The following is a 15,230-nucleotide window of genomic DNA, read 5'->3' on the forward strand; positions in this document are numbered from 1 at the left end:
ATTCATTGTAACCAACCTCAACACAAGTGTAGGCGGTGCGTCAAAAATTGCGAAAACATTCATTTGTGGGCATAATCCTTGATTAGTGTAGTTGACAATATGGAACCATTCAAATCATCAAAGAAAAGAATATTAGTTTTGTTGAGACTTATAGATAATAAATACCACATTGTGGTGATGGCTAAGTGAAAGAGTAAGATTTGTTGAAACCAACCTCAACACTAGTGTTGGGAGTACATAAAAAAGGTACCAAAATGTGTCCATTGGTGGGCATAATCCTTCATTAGTGTGGTTGACATGGAACCATTCAATTCATTAAAGAAAAGATTGCTCGTTTCGTTGAGACTTATAGATAGTAAATACTACATAAATGATGGCTAGGTAAAAGCGAACCTCCACGCTTGCCAAAGTACGAACTTCTCGACTACACATGGCAATGCTACCATTCTCCATCAAAAATCAATGTAGATGTTGTAAGGTCGACAAATTGTTCAGTGTTAAACATCTCTTCCTAAAATGACAGGAATGAAACATTAAACCAATTGGTTTAAGTCTTGAACTGAAATCAAATTTCTTGTTACTATCGTTTTTATTGCAGGTGAACAAAGTTTCATTGATTCAAACCCAATACCCCTAGTTTGACGATTTGTATTTCTAAGTGTGCAAGAGGGAGAATTGTGGAGTTGTTTGCATTGAACTTTCTTATAACATCTACATATCATGTCATGCATGATGTAGCAATGCCCTCTAGCTGCATATATCAACTCCAATTAACGCTTCACATGCAATGCAATAAGACTAGAACCACATGAATCATCTTCCATCCTACAAATTCCACCAATGTGATGCCAAAATCATACATTAACATGCGACAAAATTATGAGATATGATTGATGTGTGGCATTTCTTTGAAGAAATCACCAGGATAAAACATCAAAAGATACCAACAAATTCCGAAAACATAATGCTGAAAACAAGAAAACTGAAGAGTGATGAAATAACGTTTAATGAGGAGCCATCAGGATTTTGTAAGGGCAAAAAATTCAGAGATTACTAGCTCATCCCTTCTACATATAAAGTGGCAATAAGATATGTATTTGAAACATCTCTATATCAAAAGAGACCCAAGTATCCCTTTTATACATAAAAACAAGCAAAACTGGGAAAGAGTATGTATATGTTAGCTATCAAAACTAAAAAATTGCATTCACAAATTGGACGTCTTCAAAAGGAGAGACCCACTTGGAACCATTCAAATTTTACAGTTGTTCCATCAACTGATATTTAAGATTGTATCCTATTCATGTCTGCGCTCATGCCGAGCTGAAGGAGTGAGTTGGGGTGGGAGGTTGTTGAAGTATGGCTTAAGTTGGAAGCAGTTTGTCACACTTGGTATCGACGATCCAGTATGGTACGTTGCCCTTGGTATCAATGATCCAGTATGGCCTGACCGTGTCTGAAAGACAAGTACAGATTTGCTGATGGAAAAATGTATCTCCCAGTAACATTGGTGCCAATTGACTTTTTTTGCTACAACCCTTCTACCTGCAAAGTTCATGTAAGACATGCTATGTTTAATGAAATGTCATGGTGGTACACTCCAACTTGGTGGCAACCAAAGACAGCATTAATGTCAACACCAACACTGATACCAAGACAAAAAACCCATGACCAAATCCATAACCAGACTTCGAGCTTCATGAGCGGTTCACGTGAGCCATTGAGCCTTGACTATAGTGCTTCACTTTGCAGCATGGGTAAGCCCGTGGCTCTCAAGACTTCTAACAAAAAAAACTTCTCACCAAATGTTCTGAAAGCAACTTCTTATTGGTTTCTTCACTGCTTGCTTCTCGTCGCAACGACATACTTAACTTGGAATCCATACAAATACATCAAAAAAATCAAAATCTCTGAACAAAAGAGAAATCAATAGAACCACTATGAAACATGTTCATAGATACACTGGCAAGAAAATATTGCATATTTTTTCTGGAAGCCTCGAGCATGTCCTTACTAATTTAGCTTCTCGGCATATTGCACGATCCACAGGCACAAATACTTTTATTCGGACATGTCCCGACATTGCAGACGACTCAACTTCAATATCTGGATATTTATCACACAAAGGCTATTGTAACAGTCCTAAATAATCTTTATTTGCACAAGCCCATTTTCTTCTATGCTCCATGAATGCTAAATGGAGCTTTCTTAGAATGATTTGGATGATCCAAGGTTGGAAAAGCAACTCTTTGAGCATGCTATTTGCCTTATGTATATACCATGCTTTTTATTTGAATTGTTTGCCAAATAGTAGAAGTTCCGACTCAAACTCTGAAACCATTATACAAATTTGGAATGAAGAAATGTTTTGAGCATGATCTATTGCTCTACTATATGTATGCATTCTATAATTCCAAACATTCTTCTCAACAAGATTTGGAGATTCCATACATTGCTGGAAAGAGGAGTGGCGGTGATATCTTTTTTCCATCATCAGCATGCATTGTGTGCTCAAATGCATGTTTCCCTAGCTCTAAATTTCCACAGCTTTTGCAAGCACCTAGTAAGGTATGCCACAATGCAAGATCAGCATGGCAGCTTGTCTTCTCAACCAATGTTACAGCCACAGCTAGTTCACCAGTACGGCCAAGGAGATCAACAACACACGTATGATGCTCGATAACAGGGGCAATTCCATATTCTTTGCTCATGGCCTCAAAATAAGTATGGCTCTTTGACACTAGGCCAGTTTGACTGCATGCATGGAGAACCACCACAAATGTAATTAAGTTTGGCTTAACCCCTTCCCCTAGCATTTTGTCAAAGACACGGAAGACGGTCTCATATTCCCCAATTTGCACATACCCCGTCATTAGGGAAGTCCATGAAACTACATTTCTAACTGGAAGCTTATCAAATACTTGTTCAGCTTTTGTGAGAGAGCCACACTTGGCATACATATCAATTAAGGTACTGGCAACAAGATTTCCTCCTAGCAATCCTCTCCTTTCGATTTCAGCATGAATTTCTTCACCCTTGACTGTAGCTCCAATGATACTGCAAGCTTTTAAGCTGCAGATAAACGTGACAACATTTGGAGAAATCCCACATAATTGCATGTCCTCAAAACACTTTAGTCCTTCCTCACCATGTCCATGTTCAGTATACCCATCGATAAGTGCAGTCCATGTGACTACGTCTTGAACTTGCAGCTCATCAAAGACTTCCTGAGCTTTAGTAAGCAAACCACATTTTGCATACATGCTTACCAATGCATTTCCAACATAAGTGTCTCTTTCTAAGCCCCCCCATCTTTTAATATCTTCATGCACTTCTTGACCCTTCTTCAAATCTTTAATCTGACCACATGCTTTCAAGATGCATGCAAATGTGACACCATCGGGATAAATACCTTCAATTTGCATCTGTTCAAAACACACAAGCACTTCCTCATTCCTACCATCGTCAGAATAACCCGAGATGAGAGCATTCCACGAGACTACATTTCGGATTGGAAGCTTATCGAAAATATTTTCTGCATTGATGAGTGAGCAACATTTGACATACATATCCACCACAGCACTACCGATGAAAAGGTTCCTGTCTAAGAGACCTTGCCTTTCGATTTCAGTATGTAATTCCAGGCCCTTCTCCATAGCTTGTATGGTTCCACAAGCTTTCAATGCACAAACAAATGTAACAGAATTAGGAAATATTCCCATCAATTGCATATGCTCAAACCTCTTTAGGGCTTCTTTGCCATGTCCATGTTCCGCATAACCTGAAATGAGGGCCGTCCAAGAGACCACATTCCTTACTCGTAACTCATCAAATACCTTTTGTGCTTTTGAAAGCGTTCCACACTTCGCATACATATCAACTAGAGTGCTCCCAATGAAAAGATCTCTATCGACCCCAAGGTCCCGGGCCTTCTCATGCATTTGGATCCCTCTTTCCAAGTTTTTCAGGCTCGCACATGCCTTCAATAATGCTACTAAAGTGTCAATATCAAGATGAACTAAGCCATCTTCTTGCATTTGCTCATAAACAGAAAATGCATTATGTGGCTTCCCACATTTCAAATAACCAATAATAAGTGAATTCCATGACCTTGCATTTCGATATATCAATTTATCAAAAGATTCTTGGGCATAATTCATACATCCCAACTCGACCAGAACTGAGACAAGTCGGTTTCCCACAGAAGAGTGAACATCCATTTCATGTCTTTGTAAGTATGAGTGCAAACGAAGAGCACAAGGTTGATCCTTTGCTTGTTTACATCTCTGGAGGAGGAGTTGAATATCCTCGACTGAAGGTGGACAAAGATCTTTTTCTTCTAAAGAAAGTATAGCGTCTTCTAAGTTATTAGTCCACCATCCACTCTTTTTATTGTTCTTCAATAAATCTAAACCGTTCTGTATGGAAGGCCTTACCTTTTGCCCTAAAACATCTGCAACAGAGCTCCACTGCAAGCACAAGATCTCTCTTTTATTTCATTTTTACGTGAAAGGTACTATATTATAACATCTCCCTCTTTCTCTTTCGCTCTGGCTGTTGGCTTGGTGGTTTACACTGCAGCATCAATTGACAAAACCCAAGTTCGATCCTCACCATGGGCTAGGCCCTGTTCCATAGATCACTATTGGTCTACCATGGAAGTTAAAAAGATATCTATCTATCTATCTAATATCTCCAACAACATGCCGAGGAGTCACAGTGAGTGGGTAGAGGAATGTCAATGAAAACAAATACAAGTATCAATATGCATGATAAATGGACCATACTAGCACCAAGTCATGGAGATTGACTACCATGGCTGAGACACCCAAGGACATCCATATGCAGTTAGTGTACTTCGTCATTGCTTCACTCCACCACATCAACAAGAATCGGACACCATGTCCACTCACCATCACTCATTCCATAAATAGTAGTTATGCACTTCATACTTGCAAAACCATCTCAAGAATCATTTCCAGTTAAGTTGTTGCATGCATCATCACCATCAATCTTTAGGAAACCTAGAGCTTCTATTTTTCTGTGCAGATAATTTGACACTACCCACATTTGAACTATGATAAATGGACCATACTAGCACCAAGTCATGGAGATTGACTACCATGGCTGAGACACCCAAGGACATCCATATGCAGTTGGTGTACTTCATCATTGCTTCACTCCACCACATCAACAAGAATAGGACACCATGTCCACTCACCATCACTCATTCCATAAATAGTAGTTATGCACTTCATACTTGCAAAACCATCTCAAGAATCATTTCCAGTTAAGTTGTTGCATGCATCATCACCATCAATCTTTAGGAAACCTAGAGCTTCTATTTTTCTGTGCAGATAATTTGACACTACCCACATTTGAACTAAGATTTATCTCCCGCCATCTCACGTGCTTCCCTCACTTCAGGAACCTCTCCATTCTTGATCAACTTATCCTAGAGATCTTTTGATGACAAAATTATAATGTATCTGACTTGAGAATCTTACATGTATAGATGACAAGATTCTTTAGTCATGTCTTATTCTATTTCTCGTTACCTTTCACCTTAGTTACATTTATTTTTGTTTTTTGTTCGCAAAGATGAGACAACATTGAATATGCAATCTCTTGTCTAGTTTTATGGGCCATTCTAGCCTCTTAAAAGACATTAATATATCTTTCTTCCGTGCTTTCTCTTCATGAAAAAATAATGTATTAACTTATGGAAATAGACTACCATACAAAAGAGAACCAAAAATTATGACCCCATCGAGATCATAACACCTAACGACAATGAGGTTAAGGGGCCAATGCAAATGACGCATATGGTGGCCAACCAAATTATAGAATTGCAAATCCTCTTCATCCAACATATCTGACTTTTCCAAAGAAACCATTCTTTCAACCTACGAATGTGCTTATAGATTGCAGATTGTCCACCAAACACAAACTCATTCCTCGTATCAGTTATTTCATTACCCCCAAAACCTCACATAAAATCAAAGACAATCTGAAATAAGACGGTAATACTCCTGAATCCACTTGAGCAAAGACCCATTGAAAAGGTTATTTCGGAACACCAGTCAACGAAAACCACACTGCATTTATAAACCTCCAAATATAGGTTGTCACTACAAACAATAAAAATTGATGCCAACTTTTTCCCACCACAATTTTCTCTGGCCCTGCATTAGAAGTATTATTGGGCGAGCAGGAGGGCCTGGAAAGCTACATATGAGTATGTACGTATGATGAATACAAAAGATATATGTGGATTGAAGTAAAACTATGTAAATATTAACTTTATTTGGCAATTCGTATGAGCTGATCCTTTTTCCAGGTTGGGAAACAGGTTCCTCCGGATGGGAAGAGCACGGGCCGGATCAGCTGGAGTCGATAGGTAACTCGGCTGAGGCCGAAAAATCGATCAAAAATCGATTTTGCCAATAGTCGAATTGGTCGAAGCCGACTCGAGGTTATATTTGTAAATAGTCATTTATGTATATGAGTATAAATATAGTTAGGGCAAGTAGTTAAGAAATAATGATGATCATTTTGTTGCAAGTTACAGTGTGTAGTTGCCTCTGTAACTAGAGAGAGAGAGTGTGCAAGAGAGTTGTAACTCTGCAGCTGTCTGTCAGACAAAGAAGAACTCAAGGTTGTTGCCTTGAGATTCTTATTGTGTATTTCCTCTCGATATAGTGATTTAGTTCGGAGCCTGTGGGCTCCTGTGGTTTTTTCCATTTCAGGGTTTCCATGTAAAATATCTTGTCTTTGTACTTCTGTTTGTCTGTGTATTTTTATTCTCGATCTTTGCACCCGCATATGCATACGTATCAACTGGTTGTGGCCGGTAGTATCCTTGACATTCCAATGTGTGTGCCACCATTCTCACATATGAGAAGATTGGGAAAGTCCAGGTTGCAGGACTAAACTTGGAGCTTATGAAAATGTGAAAGTTAATGATAATGTGAATTGTATCGGATTTGAAGGCTCGAAAGATTGTACAATGTCGAGTTATGGTAGGCTTCTCATATGCATGCTTAATTGCACAAAACTTGAAGATTCTCAAAGGTACACATTTGTTTTTGCTGACAAATGCTTTGACATGTCTCCCAGTCTAGGGAGGAGAAAGTGTAGTTCACTATATATTGGTGAAAGCATGTGATGCATCCATTGTGAATACATTCAGAAATGGCCCACTGTCACTGGATTTAGACCACAAGCCCTTATAATTGCATAAAACACTATATTGTTGTTTTCTGAACTTCAAAAAAGCCTTTGACACTATATCAAGAAGTGGGCTTTGGAAACAAATGATAGAGATTGGAAAGCCATTAGTATATAGAGCAGTTGTAGCATGATTGTATGGGCAAGTTAGGTGCCAATTGAAAACAAATAGTGGTTTCTTGAAGTACTTCATGAGCAACATGGGGGCCAAGCAAGGGTGTCCAATCTCGCCCACACTCTTTGGTCTATGCATCCATAAACTTGAGCCTCATTATTTTATAGATGTTGAGATAGCTAAAGTTTGTATTGTCTCTCTAGCTCTCAGAGTTAAGCTATATCAGCACAAGGTCATGAATTCAAATCCTTTTAGTTCCTTCCACAAATCTGTGTTACGCAGCATGCCATATACAGATTATCCTAAACCAAAATCCCCATTACTTCAACACACTCATGAACTCATGGTCTCCGAATAGTTGACACAACAATCTCTCTCTCTCCCTCACTCTCTACCTCTGTCCATGATCATCATCATTTATATATATATATATATATCCTACCTTGCTATTTGGACCGGTCGACTGTGCCAATGGGCCCTTGATGCAGTCCTTGTCCAAGAGTTTTGATCGTGAAGCTCGCATCTCGCTCCTCTCTCGCGCTTGCAAAATGAAGAGGAGGTGCCATGGCTGTTTGTTTCAACAGGACATGTTAAGGAGAATCCACAATACAATGCCTATGGTTCTCCATATTTACAAAACTAGCCCTCTCATTTATGTACCATGGTTTCTCTTTGTCTTTATCTTTGGGGGGGGGGGGGGGGGGGGGCTCTCTTTGTGGACACTATCAATTTTCTCAAACGCATAGTTTGTCTTCTCGGAACCTGATATCGAAAGCATTTCGGCTTGAGGAAAGCTCTTTATGTGTACTGCAGAACATGTGGGTCTCGTGCATTAGCCTTGTGTCCCATGCCGACAATATATAGCCTTGTCGAATACGTTTATCCATCTTCACGGCTCTCGGCCTCAACACACTTCGTTTCAGGAAGTTTCTGTCTTTTGTACTAGCCACCTCTATCTTTTTTGATGTTTATTGACTTTGTGCGAACTTTACTCATCCTCCTGGCCCTTTACATTCAAGCTTTTCATTTAAGTTATTTGTATGGTTGAAGAAGCATTTGGATGTGTACTAGGCATGCCTATCTTTGTCTGCATTGTCGCTTCCTCCAACACATTATCACTCTTCATAGTCCTAGGAAAATCAAGCATTTCAAATTTGGGAAGCCGTATTAATGTAGTCATCTATGGATTGAACTAGCCTTTCATGACATGCTTTTGATTATGAATGTATTATGATAGTATTTTTGCCGCCTTCTTCTTTCTTGAATTGGGGTTTCATCATAATGATTAAACCATGACAAGTCAAAAACAATTACTACCACATTGATATATGTTATGCTTATTTGTATTTCCTCTACGGAAACTCATTGCACTCTTTGAGGGTGTTCATATACAAGTTTGACAAAACATATGCGTATCAATTACTTGACCTAACTTGTGTAAAAAAGAACCTAACCCTAGCATCAATTGCCAAGAATTTCTCATGGTTTTTGACAGCTACATCTCCAAATTAAACTTTTATTATTTGCATGGAATTAAAAGGGCCATTAACTTATTGTAAAGATGTTATTTTCAAATGTGATCATGCGTACTTTTTGAACTCTGAGAATCATATGTAGGTTATTTTAAATGTCCCAAATCTTCAAGCAACCTATTTGATTATGCCTTTAGCCTTCTCCTCCAAGCGCTGTCATCTCTCCACCTAATTATCCTATGGCCTCAATATTGAGGCAGAACTTATTTCTCTGGTTAATTCTTTTACTTGCATTTCCCACCAGCTTCTTCCATCCAATTTTTTAAGATACACATCTGACATCTCAATAAATAATGAACCTGCGATCTATATTCTTTTTATGGCTCAGGGTATCAGCTACTGTAACATCCTAGAATCTTCATCAATGCTCCAGTGTTTGCAATTCGCATGTCATCTGCCCACGTGGCATCTCAATAATATTCACCAGTGCTAGGTATACATGAGCACATTTATTACTCCAAAGAGATACCTTTCCGAATTCTACAATGCTGTAATGCATACCTGTCAGAACAGCTGCAATGAGTTGACTTCCATGGTTTTCGATGCTTTATTGTCGGGCTGAATATTTTCATATGCTTAGAATATTTGCACAATGCATATATTCATTTCTTAGTTTATCTTCCACTACCCCCACCTCCGCCCCCCCCCCCCAAAAAAAAAAACTCCAGCAGCATACAGGCATCTGAATAGATATTGACCATTAACATGAATGATCCAGTAACTTTATCATTCTGGATTTACTGCAGAAAGGAATGCTTTGATCATTGAACACCCAGTCCTTTTGAATATATACTCAACAGTACATAACCAGGGTGCATTAAATCTTCATGGCATCTGTCCACACATAGCATCTTAAAAAGACAGTGATCATTAAGATGTATGCTCCAGCAACTTTATTATTTTGAATTTAACGCATAATTGAAGAAATGCTTGAATCATTGAACATGTGACCCTTTCTGAACAAATACTCAGCAATGTGTATATTCATTTTTCTCCCATTATGTCTTCAAACTTTCAGGCAGCCTCCCGCCATCCACCTTTCTTTAACCGCAGTGCTTCAACCTTCATAGCATCTGTCCACATATGGGCATCTGAATAAATATTGACCATTAAAATATATGCTCCCGCAACTTTATCATCTGAATTCAATGCAGAATCAAAGGAATGTTTCCCTAGCTCTACATCACCCCATTTTCGGCAAGCACTTAACATCGTACTCCATACCACAAAATCAGGTTCAAATGGCATTTTCTCTGCTGTCAGAACAGCTTCATCAAGTTGACCTGCACGACCAAGTAGATCAACCATACAATTCTGATGCTTAAGAGTTGGACTAATTTTATATTCTTGAATCATCAGTATAAAGCAATCTCTTCCTATGTCAACGAGACCAGCATGATTACATGCCGTCAAAAGATTAAGGAAAGAAACTCCATCTGGCTGTATGTTTTCCATTCTCATCCTCGAAAATAAATTAAATACACACTCCCAATCACCTTGACGAGCATAGCCTGTACTTAATGTGTTCCATGAAGCAAGATCCCAAACAGGCAAAGTATCAAGGAGTTGTTGAGCATCCAGCATGCTTCCACACCTTCCATACATATCAACAAGGGCATTTGTAAGAACGACTTCCGATGTTTCAGATATAATTCTGTTAATCATGGAATGGAACTTTTTCCCTGTTTCAAGGGCCACAGCATCACCACATGCTTTCAAAGTGCTGACAAAGATTCTGCTATCAGGTAATACACCCTGCTCTTGTAGTTGTCCATAGAGTTTGAGTGCCTTCTCACAGTCTACTTCAGCATATGATAGGATCATAGAATTCCACACAACAACATCTGGATACACACCATCTTGTTGCATCTCTTCAAAACAGACATAGGCTTCCTCACAAAGGCCAAGGTCAGTATAGCCTGAGATCAGTGCAGTCCAAGAGATTATATCTCGTGAAGGTAATTGATCTAGCAAGCCATGCGCCTCCTCAAGAAAGCCACATTTACAATACATGTCCACCAGCGCACTACAAATGTAAGCATCTCTTTCATAACCTTTTTTAGCAATCTCTGAATGAAATGCTTGACCCTTGTGGATAATGCTGAGTTTACTACAAGCTCTTAATCCAGAAACATACGTAAAGGCATTTGGTGAGACGCTCTCCATACACATTCTCTGGAAACAATTCAATGCTTCCTTGCTAGATCCATGCTCAGCGTAGCCAGCAATTAGAGCAGTCCAAGTGAGCACATCTCGAGCACCCATGGTATCAAATACTTCTTGTGCTTCTGCAAGTTCACCACACTTAGCGTATAGCACTACCAAACAACTCGCCACATGGAAATTCAATTCAAACCCATCCTTTACAACTTCTGCATGAAATTTTTGTCCCCTTCTTAGGGTTCCAGGCTCACAACAAGATTTCAAGACAAAAATGTATGTTAATGCATCAGGAAACACCCCTTCTAGTTGCATGCTTTTAAAACAGTTCTCCACTTCTTCACTAAGCTTCCGTTCAGCATATCCAGCAATGACAGCATTCCAAGTCACAACATCGTGTATTGATAACCCCACAAATGTCTCCCATGATTCAGATAATAGGCCACATTTTGCATACATATCAACTAGAGTATTACCAACTACAATATTTACTTCCAGCCCTTGCTTCATGATTTCAATGTGTAATGATTGGCCCCTCTTCGCCACTCGTTCAGAGCTACAAGCCTTCAATGCACACACGAAAGTGATATAATTAGGAGACACTCCAGCTGATTTCATTTCTTCGAAACAATTCCATGCATCTTCACCAAATGCACGTTCACTATAAGCTGTAAGGACAGTGTTCCATGCAACTATATCTCGAATCTCTAGTTTATCAAATATGTGGTATGCTTCTATGAGAGAATTGCATTTAACATACATGTCTATCAAAGTGTTTCCCACAATGCCTTCATTTTCAAATCCCTTTTTGACAAGCTCACAATGAATATCCCTACTTTTACTGATTGTTTGCAAACTTCCACAAGCTTTTAAGCTGCAAGAAAGTGTAACAGCATTTGGAGACATTTTGCTTCTCATTCTCTCCAGGCACTTCAGAACTTCTTCACCATGTCCATACTCTGAATAGCCAGCAATGAGGGCATTCCAAGAAACTATATCTTGAAAAGCAAGCATATCGAAGGTATTCTGTGCTTCTGCAACTTGGCCACATTTAGCATAAAAGTCCACTAGTGTGTTTCCCACAAATGCATTTGTTTCATATCCTTTCTTCATAACTTCACTGTATATCCTTTGTCCATGAATTAAAGTTCCCAAACTGCTACATGCTTTCAAAACACATACATATGTGCCAGCATCAGGAGATATACCATCTGCTTGCATTCTCTCAAAGCATGTAAGAGCTTGTTCTGGAAGAGAATGGTCTACATATCCTGCAACCAATGCAGTCCATAACACTGTGTCTCTAACTGAAAGTGTATCAAAAATATCTCGTGCTTCTTCTAAAAATCCACCTTTTGCATACATATCCACCAAAATGCTACCAATAAACCGATCTGTTTCATATCCTTCCTTAACGATTTCATAATGTATTTCCCGTCCTTTATGTATGATATTCGACCTTACACATGCTGTTAAGAGGGCAACAAATGTGAAACTATTCGGATACACAAATTCTTGTTTCATTCTATTATAGAGATCAAAAGCGTGTTGAGTTTCTCCACAATCAATGTGAGCTTGGATGAGAGAAGTCCAGGAGTATTCATTTCGATATTGTAGATTTTCAAAGACACGCAAGGCACAAGTGATACTACCACAATCGACAAATGCAGGAACAAAGTAGTTTCCAAGAGATATATTTCTATTCGAATTAAGAGTGTCAGATATCAAGGCAAACATACGGTCCAGACCTGGTAAATCCTTTTCTCTCTTGCATTTAAGCAAGATAAATATGAAGTCATCATTTGATGGGAATTTTGTGGTCTGCTCCAGATACGAGATCGCATCTCCAGTGCTTACTGTTCTCCAATCACAAGAATTCTTTTGGTTTCTCGCCAGATCAATTCCATTAAGATCATCAAGCAACATAGCTTTCCCAGAAGAATCTGATCCTCCAGTCTCTGTAACTGAAACTGTTCTTTTTGTTAATCGCACATCACATGTAACCTTTGCGTTTTTCATCAAATCACTCCTTTTAATATCATTAACCAGCACATGATTTCCTGAAAGATCAATTCTTTTCTTCTCTGAAGCTGAATTCCTGCACTTACCATTCTCCACTCACAAAATCTTCACTTTTTTCTTCACATCGCTACCTGTACTCTCTGAAACTCTTTCTCTTACGCTTATTGTGTTGTCCTTCCAGTTGATACATGTAGGATCATCAAGCAACACAGAATTTTCTCTATAATCACATCCTGTATTCTCTGGGACTCCATCCCGTGTGATTATTGTTCTCATATCACAAGAGATCTCCGTGTTCTTCTTTTCATTGCTATCTATATTCTCTGGAACTCCATCTCCAGTGCTTAACCTCTTCAAATCACACGCAATTATCATGCTTTTCTTCAAATCAATACTTCTAAGCTCATCAAGAGACACAGAATCTCCTGAAAGACCATATGTTCTACTCTCACAAAAATCGATCTTTACAGCTTCGATTTCTATGGCTTCAGATGTATGGCTCTGAAAAGCATAAAAGCACGGGAAAATCTTGATGCCAAAAGGAGGTCGAAAACCTGCAGAAACTGAGAAGTTCGTAGGGTTAAAGAACAACATCCAGAACGTCTGCGTGAAGGTAACAGGAAAACTACAGAGATATGATTCTGTCAGACTCCCTAGCCATTCCAATCTACAAAACATAGCGACGTCTGAATCTCTAGAATCTACATTCATTCTTTTGGAAAAGAACATATCCCTTTTTCTCGCTTGAAAACTGTAGAGAGCTGATGCTCTGAGCCTCTACATCCACTCCAGTGAGCAAAGACCATGTCTCTCTCACAACAAGAGATGGTTGATTCCCTCATGATGCATTCCCACTCCAGCAAAGAAAAGAAAGAACGTTTCTCTTGTCTGGAAACTACGGAGATCTGATTCTCTCAAACTCCAAACTCCATGGCAGCGAACGAGAATTTAGAAACTCCATCTGTCTCTGTCTCTGTCTCTGTCTCTGTGTCTCCATGACCTTCGCGATGGAACGGGAACCTATCTGCCCCCGTCTATTCTGTCTCTGTCTCTGTCACTGTCTACCTCCATAGCCGTTCTGTACAGAGCAGAGGGAAGGAGGGGTATTTTTGTAAATAACTAAAACCTCATAGAATAAACCTTTTGTGTGAAATATGTATATATGTATATATGTATGTAAACTCTAGGGGTATAAGTGGTATATGTATATAGTATGTATATGTTGTATAGATAAGATCAATATTACATTTTTGAAAGCATGAAGCAAAGCCTTGTTTGTTCTTTTTACATTTGGTGAGAGTCTAGATTTGGTTGAGCTAGAATCTAATGTAAACATGAAAATAAGAAAATTAATAGAGACTTTGAGAAAGAAAGAAAGATATATTAACATTTTCTAAGACCAAGAGAGAGAGAGAAGGGTGTTGATCCACCTGACCACCCCTAAAGCAAAGGGATCGAGAGAGGCTCTAGTAATCTAACGTAAACATGAAAATAAGAAATTATAGAGGCAGAGAGAGGAAGAGAAGGGTGTCGATCCACCCTAGAGCAACGGGGTCGACACAAACTCTGTCATGGAGTGTCATTCAGGTCTCAAGTTTCTGTCAATCTTGTTGCTCGAGGGTGCAAAGGTATGGTATTGATCTTATATTGGGCTTTGAGTTGATATAGGCATGTGCTCACTATGAGAGTATATTCATCACAATCTCAACATAGTCAAATGATCCCCCGATGAGGTTAGTTAGGCCTTGTATTTATAACCAGACTTAAGCCCCCAAGAAGAGTTTATACTTGGCCCTTAAGGGTTGTCTCGATCCCTATGATTATAAGTACTCTTCCCTTCTTTACATTCTCAACTAATCCTCACACTCCCTACTCTCGTGTGTAGAAGACGCAAACACCCACGGGATAAGTTATGGTTATGCGTGTAACAAGATTATTGACCACATGAGAATTAAGATTAAGTACATCACATTTTAAGAAAAAACACAAGCAAGGTTGAGGTATTTGGAGCATATACCCAATCAACAAAGTCTTCAATGGAGTAAAGGGATCGTACATTAGCTCAACAAGCCTTGATATAGTTTCAATAAAAATCCAGCTCTTGGTCGTGGGCAATGTGGAATCAACTGACCAAAGCTTTTAAAGTAGTTTGAGGACTAGTCAATAGAAGC

General features: G+C 39.0%; 1 protein-coding gene across 1 annotated transcript; it reads right to left on the reverse strand.

Moving 5' to 3' along the window:
- Positions 1-258: 258 nt before the first annotated feature.
- LOC147854929 (uncharacterized) lies at positions 259-13,770 on the reverse strand. The gene is made up of 5 exons (XM_087330999.1): positions 13,191-13,770; positions 9,901-13,097; positions 7,788-7,913; positions 1,221-4,469; positions 259-416 (listed from the first exon to the last, which is right to left on the reverse strand). Exons 1-4 carry the CDS (start codon positions 13,768-13,770, stop codon positions 2,427-2,429), a joined length of 5,946 nt encoding a protein of 1,981 aa, XP_087187125.1. The 3' UTR covers positions 259-416; positions 1,221-2,426.
- Positions 13,771-15,230: the final 1,460 nt, after the last annotated feature.

This window comes from Azolla caroliniana, unplaced genomic scaffold (assembly GCF_043228905.1).
Source record: "Azolla caroliniana isolate FFs.n. ecotype wild unplaced genomic scaffold, voAzoCaro1.0.p SCAF_15, whole genome shotgun sequence".
Classification (NCBI taxonomy): Eukaryota; Viridiplantae; Streptophyta; class Polypodiopsida; order Salviniales; family Salviniaceae; genus Azolla; species Azolla caroliniana.